Here is a 21423-nt window from a genome sequence, read left to right on the forward strand (position 1 = left end):
CCTCCAACGGCAGACAAGATCGACGACTGGAGGGCCACCATTCAGAGTCTCATCAGCTTCGCCAACGGCGACACTCAACGGTAGCCGAACACGCCGCAGCCACGACAAGTCAGCCAGGCACGAGCCGGTGGCGACAAGACCGGTGGGGGTGCAACCACTGTGCACTCTCCGCCCCGAAAGCCAAGATCGCCGACTCGCCGGATCCACCTCGACAGCGACTCCACCGCGTCATCAGATCCACGAGCTCGTCGCGATCAGCGCCAAGTTCTTCACGAACGACAGCAAGAAGACGCTCGTACTCGCATCGAGCGCCAAAGAGAAGCGCGACGTCAATCGGACCAGCGCGCTGGGCCCTCTGTCGACATGCATGCGCCAGGGGAACCAGGCGACTTGCCATATGCGGTAGGTTGCCCTGCGTTTACTCGTGAGCTGCGGCAAGTCCAGTGGCCCAGCACGAAGAATTTCAAGCCTGACGTACCAGAGAAGTACGACGGCAAGTCGCATCCGTCGGAGTTCCTCAGCATCTACACCATCACGGTGCAGGCTGCCGGGGGGCGGGACGACAAGATCCTTGCCAACTACTTCCCGCTGGTGCTCAAGCCCAACGTCAGGTCCTGGCTCATGCACTTGCCGGATGACTCCATATCCTCCTGGGCAGACCTATGCCATCAGTTTGTTGGCGCCTTTACAGGCGGTCACAAACCCCATGGCCAAGAGAGTGACCTTCATCTGCTCGCCCAGAAGGAAGGAGAGCCCATGCGCAAGTACATTCAGAGATCCAGCCGTGTACAGCACAACATCCCAGATGTCCACTCTGCCGCGGTCATCAGCGCGTTCCATCAGAACGTGCGTAACCGCAGGATGCGGGAGGAGATGGCGATGTGCAAGATCAGAGACATCAGTGAGCTGTATGCCCTGGCCAACAAGTGTGCACGTGCTGAGGAAGGGAGGAAACTCCCGGGAGAGAATACAGGAGCAGGAGGATCTGACAGCGAGGATGCTGCCCCGGCAAAGAAAAACCGGCGGCGGAACAACAGGAAGAAGAAAGGCAAAGATGTGCTAGTCATTGAGCAGTCCGGCAACGAAGGTGGCGCCAAGAAAGCCAAAACTGGTAGCTCCGGCAAGGAGATTGCCGCAAGCACCAATTGCCAGACTGTGGCGGTCGCTGACAAGCAGGACGACACCGAGAAGCAGTACTGCAAGATCTACCGCACCAAGGGCCATGACCTCCAGAGCTGCAAGAAGGTCGAACAGCTTGTCCAGCAGCAAAAGGCTGAATACGAGCGACGCGACAAGGAGAGGGCTCAAGGAGGCGCTGGAGAATCCGGCAAGAAGCGCGCCGGCCGGGGAGGACGCCGCGGCAAGGCCAAGCAGCAGCAAGGAGACAGACCTCCCCGCGGCCGCGACAAGGATGAAGACGACGACGACGACGAAGACATGGATGATGTTGAGACCAGTGAGCAGGAGTTCCAGAAAGCCACAGAGGTCTTGTGCGTTGATGGCGGTGCTTCTCTACATACTTCGCACCGCCAACTCAAGCAGTGGGTGCGGGAAGTCAATGCGGCAGAACCGCCTGTCGAGTCACGCAGGCTTCTGAAATGGTCCGGCACGCCTATCATCTTTGATATTGAGGACCACCCTGATCGCACAACTACGGTCGGGTGCTTGCCGATGTTGGTTTCACCAACTATCCGCAACCTCAAGGTCACTAAGATGCTAGTTGACGGCGGGGCCGGCTTGAACCTGATCTCCTCCGCTGTACTCCAGAAACTCCAGATCCCTGACAGCGAGCTTGAAGAGACCGACACATTCCAAGGAATCAACCCGGGAAGGAGCAAGCCGAAGGGGAAGGTCACGTTGACAGTAACATTTGGCAGCGAGGTGAACTTCAGGACTGAGAGGGTCACTTTTGACGTTGCCGATTTTCCATTACCTTACAATGGGATACTCGGACGTCCAGCACTCGCCAAGTTCATGGCAGCCTCTCACTACGCATACAACATGCTGAAGATGCCAGGCCCGATAAGCGTCATCTCTGTCCCTGGCGATAACAAGGATGCTCTTATCTGCGCCGACAAGATCTACCAGGAAGCAGCAGCCGCGACAGATCGCAAGTCACCTGCCGTTGAAGCTCCCCGGGGAAGAAGAAGACCAAGTCCGGCAAGAGTTCTGATGCCCACTCCGGCAAGCGCACCTCTTCGGAGTGCTGCGCTGTCGTCGAGGACGCACCATCGAGCTCCACCGGCAAGTGTAAGAAGACAATGGCAGCTCCGCCAGAGATCAAGAAGGTGTCCGCCAAGGAGGACGGCACTGGTGGTACCTTCACCATCGGTGCCACTCTCGACCCTAAATAGGAAAGCGCACTCATTGCTTTCCTACGGGCGAACGTCGACGTGTTTGCGTGGCAACCGTCTGACATCCCCGGTGTTCCCAGAAAAGTAATTGAGCACCATCTTGCCGTTTGTCCTCATGCGCGGCCCGTCAAGCAGAAGGTCAGGAAGCAAGCAGTGGAGCGCCAAGAATTCATCGCAGAAGAGATCAAGAAGTTGGAAGCAGCAGGCCTTGTCAGAGGAGTGCTCCATCCTACGTGGTTGGCCAATCCTGTAGTCGTGTGCAAGGCGAACGGGAAATGGAGACTTTGTATCGACTTTACCGATGTTAACAAAGCTTGTCCCAAAGATCCATTTCCTTTGCCGCGCATTGACCAGATTGTTGACTCCACGGCCGGATGTGATTTGCTTTCATTTCTTGACGCATACTCAGGATACCATCAGATCTTCATGGCAGAAGAGGATGAGGAGAAGACCGCATTCATCACTCCAGGTGGCACGTACTGTTTCATATGGATGTCTTTCGGTTTAAAAAATGCTGGTTCAACATTTGCAAGGGTAGTCCATGTCGCTCTTGAGCCACAAATACACAGAAATGTGGAAGCCTACATGGATGACATAGTGGTCAAGAGCAAGGACAAGGCAACTCTAATCCAAGATTTAGATGAGACCTTTGCAAATCTGCGCAAGATCAGCCTCAAGCTCAACCCCGAGAAGTGTGTGTTTGGAGTCCCCTCCGGCAAGCTTCTCGGGTTCTTCGTGTCTCAGCGGGGAATCGAAGCCAATCCCGACAAGATCAAGGCCATTGAGCAGATTGAAGCACCAAAGCGCGTCAAAGATGTACAAAGACTTGCCGGTTGCGTGGCTGCTCTCAGCAGGTTTATCTCTAGGTCTGCTGAGCGCGCCCTGCCATTTTTCAAAATATTGAAAAAGGCAGGTCCAATGAAATGGACTTCGGAAGCGGAGGCTGCGCTACAAGACTTGAAGAGATACCTGTCCTCCGCTCCAACACTTGTCGCACCTAAGCCACAAGAGAAGTTGCTGCTGTATATAGCGGCAACCAATCAAGTGGTTAGTGCTGCGTTAGTAGCAGAGAGGGAGGCAGATGACGAGCCAGCAACCGCGGCAGGCGCATCCAGCGACAAGCAGGGGGCTTCCCCGACAAGCTCTGGTCCCGACAAGGATGGATCTGCGCAAACAAGCGAGGAGATACAGAAGAGAATGGTACAGCGCCCAGTTTACTTTGTCAGTTCCCTTCTGCAGGGGGCTAGGTCAAGGTACTCTGGCGTGCAGAAATTGCTTTTCGGCCTTCTCATGGCCTCGAGAAAGCTGCGCCATTACTTCCAAGCACATGAGATCACAGTTGTCACTCGTTTTCCGCTGAAGAGGATACTACAGAATCCAGAAGCGACAGGCAGGATTGTTGAGTGGGTACTGGAACTGTCAAGTTTTGGCCTAAAGTTTGAGAGTACTTCAACTATCCAAAGCAGAACATTGGCAGAATTCATAGTAGAATGGACGCCAACACCAGATGAAGAAATTTCTGAAACGAGCATCCCCGTCAAAGAAGCAAGCAAAGAGTGGCTGATGTACTTTGATGGTGCCTTTTCGCTGCAAGGCGCCGGCGCTGGTGTGCTGCTTGTCGCACCCACCGGAGAGCACCTCAAGTACGTAGTCCAGATGCACTTTCTCAAGGAGCAAGCAACAAACAATACTGCAGAGTATGAAGGCTTGCTTGCCGGTCTCAGGATCGCGGTAGACCTTGGGATCAAGAAGCTCATTGTCAGGGGTGACTCGCAGCTTGTAGTCCGCCAAGTGAACAAGAGCTATCAGAGTCCGTTGATGGAAGCCTACGTCGACGAAGTGAGAAAGCTAGAAGAGCACTTTGACGGCCTACAGATGGAGCATGTTCCAAGAGCTCAGAACGCCATTGCCGATGGCCTATCAAAGTGCGCCGCACTTAAGTTACCTGTGGAACCAGGGATCTTTGTGCTCAAGCTGACTCAACCGTCTGTAACGACATCAACTGGACAGAGCAAGAAGAGGAAGTTGATTTCTGGTGACCATTTGCCGGCAGAGCTTCCCGAAGCCGCCGCCAAGAAGGTCCCCAAGATCAACGCCAAGAGCGTTGAGGAGCAGTCTGCTCCGGCAAGCCCTAGGGTTTGTTCCGTTGAAGCAGAAGCTCCCGACAAGTTTTGCTCCGGCAAGCTTGCCGGGGAACGTCAAGCTCCGGCAGAGCCGCAGGTTCTCGCCGTAGAAGCGGATATTCCCGCAGCAGCAGATTTGCCTTTAGTCCTTGTTGTCGAGCCACAAGCTCTAGCATGGGCGCAGTCTTCAGACAGGAGAACTTCCCGAAGAGCAAGAAGAAGCGGAAAGAGTAGCCCGGCAGTCAAATATGTACCAGTTTGTCGACAAGACACTGTACAGAAGAAGACTCAACGGTGTGAAATTGAAGTGTATTCACCGGGAAGACGGACAAAAGCTGTTGGCAGAGATACATGGAGGCATATGTGGTCACCACATTGGCGCAAGAGCACTTGCTGGCAAAGCATTCCGGCAAGGTTTCTTTTGGCCGACAGCCCTCCAGGATGCAACTGCACAAGTAACCAAGTGTGAAGCGTGCCAGTTCTTTTCCAAGCAGATACACCAACCAGCTCAAGCTCTCCAGACGATCCCTTTATCCTGGCCATTTTCGGTCTGGGGGCTCGACATCCTCGGCCCCTTTCCCCGAGTAGTCGGGGGCTTTGAGTACTTGTACGTTGCAATCGACAAGTTCACAAAGTGGCCGGAAGTGGAAGCAGTGAGGAAGGTGACAGCACAGTCAGCGGTCAAGTTCTTCAGGTTGATTGTTTGCCACTTCGGGATCCCTAATAGGATAATCACCAATAACGGTACGCAATTCACGAGCCGCACCTTCATGCAGTACGTCCAAGATCTTGGCGCCAAGGTCTGCTTCGCTTCTGTTGCTCACCCGAGAAGCAACGGTCAAGCGGAGAGGGCAAATGCTGAAGTGCTGCGCGGGCTCAAGACCACGACTTTCGACAGGCTGCACAAGTGCGGAAGAAACTGGATCGAGGAGCTTCCGGTGGTTCTTTGGTCGATCAGGACGACGCCAAATCGAGCCACTGGCCAGACACCTTTCGCTCTAGTCTATGGAGCAGAGGCAGTTCTCCCCACGGAACTCGTATACGGGTCACCTCGAGTGCTCGCTTATGATGAGCTTGAGCAAGAGCAGCTACGACAAGATGACGCGCTACTCCTCGAGGAAGACCGTCTTCAGGCTGCTGTACGAGCTGCTCGCTACCAGCAAGCTTTGCGCCGCTACCATAGCCGCAAAGTTAACGCCAGAAGTCTCGAGGAAGGCGACCTTGTTCTTTGGCGTGTTCAGTCCGCCAAGAATTCCAACAAGTTGACGCTAAAGTGGGAAGGCCCTTACCGGGTGAAACGAGTCACTAGGCCTGGCGCTGTCCGCCTTGAGACCGAAGATAGCATTTCGGTGAGCAATTCCTGGAACATTGAGCATCTTCATAAGTTTTACCCGTAAGGCGCGGTTGCCGGAACCTGTTCCGGCAACCACCTTTTGTACAAGTCTTGCCGCTGTTGCATGTATTCCTTTGTACAAAGCCGGGCGCAGACCCCGTGCATAAGTAAAGCTCATATGCTCCGCACATCTTGTCAATTTCATGCTATCTATTTTTTGCATATGTGATCTGACACTTTGTGCAGCACCTACTCTCTGGTAAGCAATAACGAGCCGAAAGGCTCCATATCTTTATTTTCTCTTCTTTTTTTTTCTCAAGGAAAGCAAGGTTCCCTCGCCCACAAGTTTGCTGGGGGGGAAAGGAGAAGATAATGGTATGGACCAGGCGTTGTTCAAGAAAGTTTCGCCTTACCGGGAAGCAAACAACAGAAAAGCTAAGTTGCCAAAGTTTGAGCAATCAGATTTTTAAATTTTTTAAGTTATCTTCCTTGAACGACCGCACTTTGTATGGAAAACTTGTGCGCGGAGGAACCAACTCGTAGCTAGTTGCGCCCTTATTTTGTTTCGAGTCCGCTCAACAACTTAAGTGAGCTGCGACTAGTTGCGACAAGGATTCTTGTCGGTAACGGCACCGCCAGCAGGCTGCTAACGTCCCGCACTCAGCGCTCGCGGCTAAGGTGCCTGCACCGGCAAGTTCCCTAAAAGCGTAGGGCAAAAACATACAAAGGGAGGAATCAAGTAAAGGGAATAACGTTGCAATCATTACACCGGAATAGAGTTATATTACAAGGTAGCTTGTCGCGGCTCTATCCGATTGTTCTCATAACATGACCAGCAGCGACAAGAAAAGAAGAAAACGGGTGGCCTAGTCTACGCGATCGCCCTCAATTCTCTTGATCCCGCTCACCTTGTCCACAATGGGTGCGACAAGGGTCTTGAGCGCCTCCAGATCAGCATCCGGCGGCAGGGTCTTGAGGACGTTGGTGAGGTTGAGGCCCGGGTTGCGGAAGGCCACCTTCACCAACACCTTTTGAAGAGCTCCCGCGCAGATCTTGCGCGACTCGTCGGCCAGCTGCTTTGGGATCTTCTACCGGAGCCGTTGGAGGGCCGTCGCCATGCCTTTGAAGAACAAGGTGAGCTTGGCGCTGGGTTGGAGGTTCTCATCAGATGGATACCCGAGATCCTCCACCCCCAACTGAAGCTCCCTGTCGATATCTGCGGCAGCACTCACGAGACTCTCCGTCCAGTGCTCCACATTTTTCCTAAAAGCATTCTGGGCGGCGGCAGCACTCGCCAGCAGCGCCTTGTCGGCCTTGATCTCCTCCTTCAAGGCCGCCTCCTGCTCCCTGGCGCCGTCCAGCGTCTTGGTCAAAGTGGTCAGCTTCAACTCAAGATCTGCGTTGGAGTCCTTGGCGGCGCTAAGCTCTTTGCCCTTCTCGGCAAGACGAACCTACAGCTCTGAGTTGCTGTGGGCGTCCTTCTCCCGCTCACGCTTGAGCGCGGCAAGCTCTTCACGACTCGCCTTGAGATCGGCCTCCAGCTGCGCCACCTTCGTCTCCAGCTCCTTCTTGGCGGCCTCGGCAATAGCGGCAGCATCCTCTGCTTGCTTAAGGGCTCCGCCGAATTGTTGCTCACGCGCGGCAAGCTCCTCCTCGTGGTTGTCGAGGTTAACTTTCCACTGCGCCAGCTCGCCCTCCTGCGTAGACAGCTTCTCAGTGGCAAGCCGCTGTTGCTCTTCAACTTCGGCCTTCTCGAGGAAGAAGGCCTTCTGCTCTTCGGCGAGTTGCTCCTGCTCCTCTGCCATGGAACGGAGAGTTTCCTGGTTGAGACCCCGGAGCTCCTCCGCGTGCTTCTCGATGTCCGCTCCCGCCTTCGTGACAAGCGCCTCGCGGGATTCCAGCTTGGCTTGCCGCGCGCGGTAGAGCGACAACAGCTTCCGCAGCAGCCACTCCTCCTCAGGCTCGTCGCTGCTGCTGCTCGGCGCGTCAACCAGCGTCAGCCCAGCGGAGGCGAGCACCTCTCCGTCGAAGCTCTCTCCCTCGACCGGCGCCCTGGAGCTTGACGCCCAGGGGAGGTTGATGAAGACGCCATCGCCGGCCTTCAAGTAGACGCCTGGCTGGGGCTCTTCGGAGCCTGGCGCTGCGGCAGCGGCGGACGGGTCGGCGGTCGACGTAGCGCCTGGCGCTCCTGCGGCCTCAGGGCCGTCAGTGCGATCGCCAGACCCCCCGTCTGTTTCTGCGGCGGCAGCTTTGGCGGCCTCTGCGCCGGCGGGATCTGACGGCCGGAAAAGGGAGAAGAGTCAAGCAAATATCAAAGAAAAAAGAAAGAAGATCAAAAGAAGAAGAACCCAAGGGAAGTTTTGAAGCGAGAGGATTACCTGTACTGGGTTCAGCAGTCGTAGTCTCCGCCGCCGGGGGGACGCCGGTGCTGTCCCTTGCCAGAGAATTCTCCCTTGCCGGAGGACTCTCCCTTGGCATTTCGGGGGCGGCCTTCGGGCGCTCCTGGTGAGGATGCTCTGCTCCTACACAAACCAACAGTCAGATGTCAGCAAAGAAAGAGTATCTATGCGCGCCTAACAGCGGAAAGTGAACCATATACTTACACTGGGGGCTGCTCTGGAGAACAGTTGCCGGGTCCGGCAAGGTGGGTTCGTCCTCGATGACAATCACCGGGACCTTGACTCTCTTCGCTGCTCTCTGGGCCAGAGTCCTAAAAAGGAATAAGTTCAGAGTAAAGCAAGTGAGATACAAGACAAAACAACAAGAATTGAAGAACTACAAGTACAACAAGAGAATCTTACTCTTCTTCTTCCTCGTCGGAGCTGAACGCGGAGAAGTCGAAGTCTGGCTCACGTCCGGCGCGAAGAGGCGGAGGAGTGGTTTCCCTTGACCGCTTGGCGGGAACAGTGGCGGTGGTCTGAGACGACCCAGCTCCGGCTGCTGCCGCGGTGTGAGAAGCGGCAGGAGCAGAAGCGGTGGTCCGGGTGGACCCCGCTCCAGTTGCCGCAGCAGCGTGAGGTGCTCCCGCAGCAACAGTGCTTGCCGCGGTGGAGCGTGTCACGCGGCACGGCGGCTGTTGACTCGCCCGCCGCTCTGCTACGTCCCCTGCCTTGAGGAGACGTCTTCTTGGTGGGGATGGAGGCTCTGCTTGCGGCGAGCTGCCTGAAGATGAGGAGGAAGAGGAGTTGATCTCCAGCGAGCCGCTCGTATCCTCGGCGGGCTCGCTCGACTCGACGCCATGCCCGACAAGCTCTTTCTCGCCGGCGGGCTCCCCTCGCTCGGCATGGCTTGCCGCCTCTGCTGCATCTGCCTCCTCCATGGTGAATCCAAATTCACCCGCGGCTGCGGCCGCCGCCGCCTCTTCCAGCCTAGTGGCGGTGCGTGTCATCTCCGCATTGGTGGTGTCGCGGGTGAGGCTATCCTTTTCGTCGGACCGGACCGGCACTTCTACCAAGCCGTCAAAGAACTCCTGCACGACGTCGTCTGCAGGCTCTTGCCAAGTTGGGACAATTCCATGCGAATCGCACAGCGGCATCATTGCACGGATGCGGTCGAGGCGGAGTTGTTGCACAGCGAAACGACACCCCCCGGCAACCTGAACACTTCGGGATGTTGAGGGTCGTACTTGAACAGCTCCTGAAGCATCGCGTTAAGCTCCAGAACAGTGAAGTTGAAGTTGAGGCCCGGACGCAGCCTCATGATATCCGTCGCATTCTTGAATTCCCAGGCGGGTCTCCCCCGTTCCTGCAGGGGGGCGATGCGGCGACGAAGAAAATCTGCGCCAACAGCGCCTATAGTGAGCCCGGCAAGCCTGAGGCATAGGATCCGGGTGACGGCAATCTTCAACCTATCGTCCTCCGGGGCCACGTCACTCCAATCGCTGCCGCGCGCTATTGGGGTTTGGCGCCGGGCGGTAAACGGCTACGGGTTCTCCTCGACAATCCAGCACCAGTCTGCTCTCCATTCCTCCCACTTTCCGCGGAACTCTCCCTCCAGATAAGTGTCCTTCTTGCCGGCCCTTGAGATCCAGGCGATTCCGCCGGATAAAGGCTCTCCTCTCTCTACTCGGGGCATAAAGAAGTGGCGAAAAAGGACTACATTGGGATGGACTCCGACAAAGTTTTCGCAGAGATGTGCGAAAACTGCCATGGTCAGAACAGCATTGGGGGTTAAGTCAAGGAGGTGGAACCCGTAGGTGTTCATAATATCGCAGAAAAACTCAGAGAAAGGCGGGCAGAGCCCGCAGTAGAAGAACAAGGCGAAGAATGGATATCCATTTGGAGCCGTTTTCCAAGCGGCGGCTGGAAGTACCTTCGTGCGCGGGTGCGCTCGCGTCTCCATCGACCAGAAAAGGTAGTAATTCTCCCTCAGCTCCCTCGCGGTGAGCTTGGGGGGAAGATTGCCCGCTCCTTTCGCAGCGCCGCAAGCCGCTGCGCCTCGGTCGACTTCACAACCTTCCCCTTGTCGGCTCTCGGAGCCATGGCGAAAGTGGTGGAGGAGGTCGACGGTGTTGGTGGTGCTAGTGGCGATGGGGGGCGGGGCGCTGCTCTCTTTCAGCTTTGGAAAAACGAGGGGGCGGCGGAGATTTCCGAGATTGGAGTAGCAACCGGCGAATGGGCGAACTACCCCTGTTTCCCTTGCTTATAAAGAGGGAGGGGGCGGACGTTCCGCATTTCCGAATAAAGAAACCACCCACGATCTCTCCCACGACGCCGCATTCAACGCGTGCCGTTCGGGGAGGGCGCGGTGGATACGGGGAGAGATACGGCGTAACCCAGGCCGCGCGTGCCCGTGCCCTGTTTTGGGCCTGGCCCAACAGCGCTCGGCACCATGTATGGCCCAGGCCCGGGGGCTCCTGTCGGTGTACTAGAGTAGGGGTATCCTAGTATCCCAAACTTGTGCACGGGCAGTCGCAGCATCCCGCGGCAAGGCTTGCCGGGTGACCGCCAAGGTCCTCCGTGGTTCCTTTGGAGCCATTCAAGAACAAAGTATCCAAGCCAAGGAGACAAGACCCCGGCAAGAGGAGCTTGCCGGGAAGGCCAACCAAGGCAAGGCGCCTAAGGAGACAAGACCCCAACAAGAGGAGCTTGCCGGGAAGGCCAACCAAGGCATCTCAAGGAACTTGCCGCGGCGCGCCACGCGTCCCGGCAAGGCCCGGTGAGCGACAAGCTCCCGGACGCGACAAGACAACGACCGTGGCAAGGCGCTTGCCGCAGCAAGCCACCACTCTGTGCCCGCGCTCCAGCACATCCACCAACGTGTCGCTCTGAGACCCTTCCAGGCGTACGTGGCGGGAGCTGTGCAGCCAGCGGTGAGCGTTGGCAAGCGGCGCTGACAAGATAGCCATCGTGGCGAGCGGTGGCGTCCCTGACGGTCCCTTTTGCACTATTTAGACGATGCAGATGGGCATTTAATGCCCTTGTTCCCTGCCGTCAGGGTTAGGTATGATACACTGTAGCAGGTAGTTATACCAACCGCAACACCTTTCCATTTTTACCCTTGTCTACGTTGCCACCTGTCGGTGACCCCTTGAGCATATAAAAGGAGGCCCATGCGCAACATAGAGGGAAAGAAGGGAACTCTCACGCTCGGTCTCGTTGGCTGCTGGAGTGTACTGTAGCACTCCGCGCTCCCGAGCAAGAACTCAATACAAACCACAAAGCAGGAGTAGGGTTTTACGCATCCGTGCGGCCCGAACCTGGGTAAACTGCTCGTGTGCTTCGCCTCGGTCCGCTCTTCGTGCGACCCTCGCCCCCGCCGAACCGAAAGGGACTCGGTCCGCCGGTCCCATAGGTGCTCGTGGATTAGTCCCCTGACACAACCGCACAATCCAATTGAAGCTGAACAGGGAGATTTGAACGATTGGATAGTAAGAATTACTTCCTCCATAATCGCATGTATTTCCACTTCTAGGGCCTCATTTCAATGGAAAATATATATGCCGATATGCCGCAAACAAGACAACTCTCCTATCATCATGTAAGATCTTTCTTTAACACAGTACAATCGAAGTCGCTTATATACACTCGCCTCTATGAACATAAACACACACACCCTACCCTTATAAGCACCTCGAGAGACCGAGCCGGCGCATCATCTTGAGATTGAGAAGTCCCGGCAGATGCCTCCGTAGTCGACTGAAACGTCTTCTCCCACTGAACGCATCGCTGGATGGCCTGAAATAAATTTACAAAAATACGAGCACCAAAGTTCAAGTCTGGGACTTGAACTCTGGTGAGGAGGTGCCTTTTGCAAAGGTCATTTTCACCTTCTCTCATGGTGACCAGTGGCAATGAAGTATGCGCGCCACTTGTTGCAGTATGGAAGTTTTTTTCGTAGATTTTTTCAAAATAATTTATCTCTTGAACCGAGCATTCAAATTATGAACCATTTTCATTGTTCAATTTCTCGCGTCAAGATCTTCGAAATTAATAGGTTTCGACGATTTTTTAATGAAAAAATAAAAAAAGGAATCGAAACAAATGAAAACCGAGAGCCAAAAAAATGAAAACCAGGGAAGAAATAAAAAACTGGGAAAATATGGAACCCGAAACGCACTTGTGTTTTTACTTTTTTTTATTTTTTTTGGGAAGCATATCTATGCTTTTCTCTTTCGGAAAGCACAGTTGTGCCTCTTGCAGAAGTATAGGTTGTGTTTTTCCCTATTTGGGAGTTGCTTCTCGTGGAAGCACATATTGTGTTTTTTCTTTTCTTTTTGGGAAGCATAACTTTTTTTTACTGAAAGCACAACTATACTTTTCAATTTCGGGAAGCACAGTTCTGCTTCTAGCATAACCTTTTCGGGAAGCATGGTTGTACTTTTCGGGAAGCAAGTTTGATCTAGCAAATTGCAAGCAATATTTTGTTATTGTACCAATTGTGTACGTTTTGTGATGGTATGCTCTCTTCCAGGTTGCCAAGGTTAAGCCACATGGACCTCCGGCAGATATATGGAGTCTTGGTTGCACAGTTTTGGAGATGCTGACCGCCAAAGTTCCATACCCTGATATGGAATGGATGCGTATTCTGTCACCTTAGTTTTCTGAAACAGCATCTAACTTTTAAATACTGCAAGACATGTAGTTTGAATGCGCTGGTATACTGGAGCTGCATACTAAGCTAAATTTTAAAAATTGAAAGATCAAGGGCTATCTTCCTAGGGGGAGGCGACTATGAATTCCATGACATTTGTATGCGCAAGTATCATAATGTATAGTGGGCACCCCCAAAAAATCTGCCGCTATATTGTTGTTGTCTATTTTGATGTATTTATTAGGGAAATTAGAAATGCATAGATACAAGTAGCAGACCCATTTCCCCGCAAAAGAAAGTAGCGAACCCATTCCCTGTATTTGGATCTTGTGGTTTTCTTAATATCAGAGTTGTGTATTGTTATTGTTTGTGATGCAATCTTCTCTCCTGCCATGTAGACACATGCTTTGCTCAAAATTGGTAGGGGAATACCACCAAAAATTCTCAATACGTTATTAGAAGATGCCCGGGATTTCATAGCAAAGTGTGTTCAAGCAAACTAAAAGGACCGGCCATCTGCTGCTCAGCTGTTGGAGCACCCTTTTGTGAAGAGACCACTGCAATATTAAGGCGTGCGATGTACATATTGCACGATACCCAAAGAACTGAAGATACAACAAATTTCTAATCTACTATTGGTTCTTTTCCTCTTATGTTCTCATGGATGCAAGCAAAGCAGTAGCCTCTATAGATGTTTGATCCTTTTCGTCTTACTCCAAATACACCTGATCATGGACGTCGTGATTAAGGCGTGGCCCCAAACAGCAGCCGTGTACAAGGAGACTATTTCTGCCTTTCTGGTGTCGCTCATTTCTAACATTTTTTTTCTTTTCAAAACCAACCTATGGAGAAGGCCTTTTTGTTTCTCTTGTAGCGCAAACCAGGGAAATGCTTGTTTGGGTGTATCTTTTTGTTTGCACCATGTTCTCTTCTTACCTATATATAGGCGAGAAAAAAAATGTGCACAGATAAAGATATGTATATTCTCTCCCTCTTGCCTTTGAAAGAGGAGTAGGTGAGCACTGAGCACAAGTGAATATATGATCTTCTGACTGCAATGTATGGAAGTAATTACTGTTATTGCTTTTGACAGGGATATGGGAGCAAGTAGGTGAGACATTACGGGTGATATAATGGAAGAAAAATGAAGTAGTAGTCCAATATTTCCACGGTAACACCAACGTTATCAGTTCAGGAGCTTGTGTTATTCTTCACCTTCCAGAAATTCAGTGTCCATGTTTGATTGAGCTGATCACACATACATCACGAGATGAGCATACGATGTAAGCCCTGTGGGCTTGCTTCTGAAGATTTTTTTCAAGAATCCGCAAAGTTATGTATCATTCATTGATAGATACATAGAAGTTACATCCACATGGCACATGGGGGCTACTCGGGAAGAAAGTTGTCCAATCCAAGCGCGCCACCCCTGTACCAAAGGCGAGCATCGTTCTTGATGAGCTGAAGTAGGACGTGTATGGAGGACTGCAAGCCATCGAAAACACAGCCGTTCCGGTGCTTTCCAGAGGTGCCATGCAACCAAGAGGAGCAAGGATGCTAGTCCTTTTCTACACGAGGAAGGCACCGCCGAGCAGGCATCGATCCACCACTCGTACAACATGGCGTCAGGGTGTGGCGGCAGAGCAGTAGATCAGAACCAGGAAAGGACTTGGTACCATAGCTGGCGGGAGAATGAGCAGCCGACGAGATGGTGGTAACAGAGTAGGCACCGGGGATGCGAGTCCTTTTCTGGTGTCGCTTCATCACCTGTGTTACTGGCTTGCTGCGCATGTTGGATGCCTCTCCCGACACTGTACATGTAACGGGAGTCATAATGGCCGTAGAACTGCAAATACAACAGATTTCTAATCAACCGTTGGCTCTTTTCGTCTTATGTTGTCGTGGATGGGCAAGCAAAGCAGTAGTCTGTACAAACGCTCGAAACGCAGAACATGGTGACTACTGAAAGCCTCCAGTCTTCAATGCTCACTCACGGCCTCACGCCCTGCCATCTCATGGCTGAGCAGGTCAAGCATGTCCAACACCTCCCCAGCCTGCGGATGAGACCGATGGCCGCAGACAAACTCATGCACGTCGCCGTCGATCTCCACAGCACTGCGGCCTGGCCTCTTCTTCACCCCCCGGGCTTTCATCAGGCCCCTGACCTTACCGGCCCCATCCCATTTCCCGACGGCGGCGTAGATGTTTGACAGCAGCACGTAGTTCGAGTCGCCGCCAGGGTCCTGCTCGAGGAGGTACTGCATCAGCTGCTCGGCCATGTCCACGTCCCCGTGAATCCGGCAGCCCGCGAGCAGGGCTCCAAGCACCACCTCGTTCGGCCGCATCGGCATGGTCGCCACCACGCTCATGGCCTCGTCCAGGCGCCCGGCCCGGCCGAGCAGGTCGACCACGCACCCGTAATGCTCCATCCTTGCTTTGATGCCGTGCTCTTCCCTCATGGCGTCATAGTACCTCAGCCCCTCGTCGGTGAGACCAGCATGGCTGCAGGCCGTGAGGACGCCCGTGAACGTCACAGCGTCTGGCTTGAACCCCTTTCTTCGCATTGCCTCAAAATGCTCGATGGCGTCCGTGCACCGTCCGTTGGCTGCGAACCCGACGATCATCGAGTTCCAGGAGACCACCGTCCGCTTCTTCATGCCGTCAAACACCTGCCGTGCAAACTCCACCTTACCGCACCGGGCATACATGTCAATCAGCGAGTTGGCGATGCGGATGTTGCCCTCCAGCCTCTCCCTGGTCATGAACCGGTGCACCCACATACCTAGGCCGAGCGCGCCGACCTTGGCGCACGCGGAGACGGCAGCTACCAGCGTGACGTAGTCTGGCATGACGCCATCCAGCAGCATGGCATGGAAGCAGTAGGTCGCCTCGTCGTGGCGCCCGTTCTTGACGCACTCGTCGATGAGCGCCGTCCAGGAGACCTTATCCGGGTCCAGCAGACGCGCTAAAATACAGCGCGCGCCGCTGAACATTTTCAACACAATAAAATTTCACACAAACAAGTTGATGAAGAAAAGTTCATGTCCACAAGTTTAAAATCATGCCCACAAATTCATCCAATCAAGTTCAAAATGCAAATCAAGTTCAATACACAAATGAAAGACACATCATTCCTCGTCCTCATCTTTAGAAGATGGTTCTTCCGCTTGCGAAGATGAATCTTCCTCCCTCTCTTCATCGCGCACCGCATCACATGAAGCTCCGACGGTGTTGGCAAGATCTTCAACGGCATCTTTATGGGAATGTGTGCGAGGAGGCACATCGAAAGACATTCCGCCCATGGCGGCCGGAGGTGCACCCATGCCTCCCATGAAAAAAGCAAAACTCATACCTCCCATGGTGACCATAGCGTCGGGGGGTGCTCGAAAGCCACCCAAGCCACCCATGCCACCCATGGCGCCGAAGCCAACGCCACCCATGGCGCCGAGGCCACAGCCACCCATTGGACGAACCATGGCTCTTTTTTGGATCAAGACTTCTTCACGGGCTAGATTGACATACTCCTTTTGCGTCACATTGAGGTTAGATGTGTCCAAGAAGAACAAGTGTTTCTCCCATTCCAACAATTTAGTACGCTCCTCATTGCTCACCTTCCTCTCCTCCAAAACCACCTTTCTCTCTTCGGCTGCCACCCTCCTCTCCTCGGCCGCGGCATCTTGGTTCCTTGCCATTTTCCTCACCTCGTTGACTTCTTTTCTTGCCTTCACAATTGCTTCCGTAGCATTTTTGAGCTCATCATCTTCTTTCCTCTTCTTCTTTTCGGTTTTGTCTTTCTTGCACCCATCCGGTCACTTTGGCTTTGAGTATGAACCCGAGTTGGGTGTGGGGCTTCTCTTGCCGTCATCACTTGATGCATCATCCTCCTTCTCATCATCATCCAACTTAATTGTTTGCTTCCGTTTGTTGCTCAAATGCAAATCATCCAAATCTTCACGCTTCTTCCATTTCTCATCATCCTTCAACACTTCATAGCAATGAGGCAAAGTAAATATTCTTCCTTTCTTGATCTTCCCCTTCTTGGTTTTCCTCTCCTCTTCTTTGAACAAGTTTTGCGCAATGTTGTACTACATGAAAACAAAGCAAGTTAGCACCAACAACAAGTATGATGAACATGTATGAAATGCCACTTACTCTATCGTCCTCATTTGTGCCACTTGGGTTCAACTTGTCAACCGCCTTTTGACAGGCCGCCCACCTTTGACAATCCGAGTTGATTGTCGACCACCGGGACCTAAGTGATCGGTCGGTGCGGTCAATTCCACTCACGTTGCGAACATCAAAGTGTTCCTTCATCTGAAGCCAATAAGCATTTCTACTTTGATCACCTCCAACGGATGGATCCCTCGACACTTGCAACCAAGTATTGCATAGTAAGATGTCATCGGCGTTGCTGTAATTGCTTGCTCTTCCTTTCGGTGCGTCGACAATGCCCTCGCCCTCCTCGTCCACCTCGAACTCATGGTTTTCGAAATGCATGTCATTGGTTTGAGACCAATGCGAATTGTTGGACCCAACACCCATCGTTGACATGTATGCATCATCATTGAGACTACAATTTTTTTTGCACAATGCAAGTAAGCTATCTATATGTGAATGCATTCAAAAAATAACAAAAAAATGAAAAGTTAGAATTTTTTACCTTGGAGGCATTTCGTCGAACATGTTGTGCGCGTCGGACGCCGGCTCAACGAGTGAGCTCGCCGGTGCTTCGGCAACTCGCCTTAATATATTTCAGTTATAATGAGTTTGCAACAAAACTAAAGCATGTTTTTCTATGGGCAAGTTGCTCACAAATGAAAACGGCAAAGACATCACTCAATTTCCCAAATACGAAGACGAGACACAACGCCGATGTAGAAATGTTAGAGCATCTCCAACAGGCGCCGGTCGCGCCGCGCGCAAAAAACAGATTTGCCGCGCGCGCATCGCCTGGTTTGACGCGGCGCACAGCGCTGGCTCCAGCAGCCGCGCTAAAATGCAGCGCGCGCCGCTCCAACAGCGCGCAAAAATGCAGCGCGCGCGACTCGCCGGCGCATTGCATATGGCATTTTCAACACAAAATTATGAACATTTTCAACACAATAAAATTTCACACAAACAAGTTGATGAAGAAAAGTTCATGCCCACAAGTTTAAAATCATGCCCACAAGTTCATCCAACCAAGTTCAAAATGCAAATCAAGTTCAATACACAAATGAAAGACACATTATTCCTCGTCCTCGTCTTTGTCCTCGTCCTTATCTTCGGAAGACGGTTCTTCCACCTCCGAAGATGAATCTTCCTCCCTCTCTTCATCGCGCACCGCATCACATGAAGCTCCGACGGTGTTGGCAAGATCTTCAACGGTATCTTCATGGGAATTTGTGCGAGGAAGCACATCGAAAGACATTCTGCCTGAAAGTGCGTTATATCGACTAGAGGGGTGGGGGGTGAATAGGCGATTTTTATGAAAGTCTTCAAAACGTGGAAGTTTCGAAGACAAACGATAGAAATAAACCTATTACCATGCAGCGAAAGGTAGACTACACTAGGCAAACCATAGTCAAGTATTCAATGGAGTGAGAGCACAATGAATAATAGCAGCAATGTAGTAAGGATCAGGTAGGAAGATATTATGAAGCCAAACAGAACATGCAGTCACTCAGTGAAGACAAAAGATAGTGCAATCATACAATGACTTCACAAGGAGTAACAGTAAGTAAAGGGAAGGGAAGGATGAAACCAGTGACTCGTTGAAGACAATGATTTGTTGGACCAGTTTCAGTTGCTGTGACAACTGTATGTCTAGTTGGGGCGGCTAGGTATTTAAACCTGAGGACACACAGTCCCGGACACCCAGTCCTGAACATGCAGCTTAGGACACCCAGTCCTCACCGTATTCCCCTTGAGCTAAGGTCATACAGACCTCGCCCAATCACTCTGGTAAGTCTTCAAGGTAGACTCCCAAACCTTCACAGACTTCGTTCACCGGCGATCCACAATGTCTCTTGGATGCTCAGAACGTGATGCCTAACTGGCTGGATGATTCACAGTCCTCAAGTATAATAAGTCTTCAGATCACACAGACAAGAAGACTTAGGTGATGCCTAACTCTCTTTGGCTCTGGGTGGTTAGGGCTTTATCCTCGCAAGGAATTCTCTCTCAAAGGCTTCGAGGTGGGTTGCTCTCAAACAACAAAAGCCGTACTCTAACTCTGAGTAGCCAACCGTTTATGGTTGTAGGGGGTGGGCTATTTATAGCCACTACGCAACCCGACCTGATTTGTCCGAAATGACCCTGGGTCACTAAGGAACTGACACGTGTTCCAACGGTCAGATTTCAAACTCACACGGCAACTTTACTTGGGCTACAAGCAAAGCTGACTTGTCCGACTCTGGACAAGATTCGCTCTCATAGTCTTCACTCGAAGACATAGGTTTTGGTTAAGCATCACTTCAGTCATTTTGACTGGTTCTCTTGGACCCCACTTAACAGTACGGTGGTTCCTATGACTCAACAAAGAAGAAAAAGAACTACGAAAGATCTAAGTCTTCGAGCTCCATAGGCTTCATGCGATGTATTCTCTTGTCATAGTCTTCAATGTGAATATCTTCATATACCACCTTTGACATCAATGTCTTCATACATTTTTAGGGGTCATCTCTGGTAGGAAAACTGAATCAATGAGGGACTTCTACCTGTGTTATCCTGCAATTCTCACAAACACATTAGTCCCTCAACTAGGTTTGTCATCAATACTCCAAAACCAACTAGGGGTGGCACTAGATGCACTTACACCGCCCATGGCGGCCGGAGGTGCACCCATGCCTCCCATGAGAAAAGCAAAACTCATGCCTCCCATGGTGGCCATAGCGTCGGGGGGTGCTCCAAAGCCACCCATGCCACCCATGGCGCCGAAGCCACCGCCACCCATGGCGCCGAGGCCAACGCGCCACCCATGGCGCTGAGGCCAACGCCACCCAGGGCGCCTATGCCACCGCCACCCATGGCGCCGAGGCCACCGCCACCCATTGCACGAACCATGGCTCTTTTTTGGATCAAGACTTCTTCACGGGCTAGATTGACATACTCCTTTTGCGTCACATTGAGGTTAGATGTGTCCAAGAAGACCAAGTGCTTCTCCCATTCCAACAATTTAGTACGCTCCTCATTGCTCACCTTCCTCTCCTCCAAAGCCACCTTTCTATCTTCGGCCGCCACCCTCCTCTCCTCGGCCACCAACCTCCTCTCCTCGACCGCGGCATCTTGGTTCCTTGCCATTTTCCTCACCTCGTTGACTTCTTTTCTTGCCTTCACAATTGCTTCCATAGCATTTTTGAGCTCATCATCTCCTTTGCTCTTCTTTTTTTCGGTTTTGTCTATCTTGCACCCATCCGGTCGCTTTGGCTTCGAGTATGAAACCGAGTTGGGTGTGGGGCTTCTCTTGCCGTCATCACTTGATGCATCATCCTCCTCCTCATCATCATCCAACTTAATTGTTCGCTTCCGTTTGTTGCTCAAATGCAAATCATCCAAATCTTCACGCTTCTTCCATTTCTCATCATCCTTCAACACTTCATAGCAATGAGGCAAAGTAAATATTCTTCCTTTCTTGATCTTCCCCTTCTTGGTTTTCCTCTCCTCTTCTTTGAACAAGTTTTGCGCAATGTTGTACTACATGAAAACAAAGCAAGTTAGCACCAACAACAAGTATGATGAACATGTATGAAATGCCACTTACTCTATCGTCCTCATTTGTGCCACTTGGGTTCAACTTTTCAACCGCCTTTTGACAGGCCGCCCACCTTTGACAATCCGAGTTGATTGTCGACCACCGGGACCTAAGTGATCGGTCGGTGCGGTCAATTCCACTCACGTTGCGAACATCAAAGTGTAACTTCATCCGAAGCCAATAAGCATCTCTACTTTGATCACCTCCAACGGATGGATCCCTTGAAAATTGCAACCAAGTATTGCATAGTAAGATGTCATCGGCGTTGTTGTAATTGCTCGCTCTTCCTTTCGGTGCGTCGACAATGTCCTCACCCTCCTAGTCCACTTCGAACTCATGGTTTTCGAAATGCATGTAGTTGGTTTGAGACCAATGCGAATTGTTGGACCCAACACCCATCGTTGACATGTATGCATCATCACTGAGACTACGAATTTTTTTTGCACAATGCAAATAAGCTATCTATATGTGAATGCATTCAAAAAATAACAAAAAAGGGAAAAGTTAGAATTTTTTTTACCTTGGACGCATTTCGTCGAACATGTTGTGCGCGCCAGACGCCGGCTCAACGAGTGAGCTTGCCGGCGCTTCGGCAGCCGCCGCGCCCGTCGCACTCCCCGCAAGCTTCTTCCTCCTCGCCTTGGAGGTGCCGGAGCCATCCGCCGCCTTGTTTTTCTTCGCCGATGTCTTGCCCTTCTTTGGCCGCGCCGCATTTATGGAGCTTTGAGGAGGAGGGGGCGGCGGCTCAGGCCGGCGCCGGTGCGACGCCACCCGTGATGTCTACTACACAACCTTCTTCTTGTAGACGTTGTTGGGCCTCCAAGTGCAGAGGTTTGTAGGACAGTAACA

At 52.2% G+C, this 21423-nt stretch overlaps 1 protein-coding gene across 1 annotated transcript; it reads right to left on the bottom strand.

The window, feature by feature from the left end:
• Positions 1–14821: 14821 nt before the first annotated feature.
• Positions 14822–16318, bottom strand: LOC123129701 (pentatricopeptide repeat-containing protein At1g05750, chloroplastic-like). Its single transcript, XM_044549761.1, has 2 exons — positions 16195–16318; positions 14822–15807 (listed from the first exon to the last, which is right to left on the bottom strand). The coding sequence occupies exons 1-2, from the start codon at positions 16316–16318 to the stop codon at positions 14822–14824; spliced, it is 1110 nt and encodes a 369-aa protein (XP_044405696.1).
• Positions 16319–21423: the final 5105 nt, after the last annotated feature.

The sequence above is a fragment of the Triticum aestivum genome, chromosome 6A, assembly GCF_018294505.1.
Source record: "Triticum aestivum cultivar Chinese Spring chromosome 6A, IWGSC CS RefSeq v2.1, whole genome shotgun sequence".
Lineage (NCBI taxonomy): Eukaryota > Viridiplantae > Streptophyta > Magnoliopsida > Poales > Poaceae > Triticum > Triticum aestivum.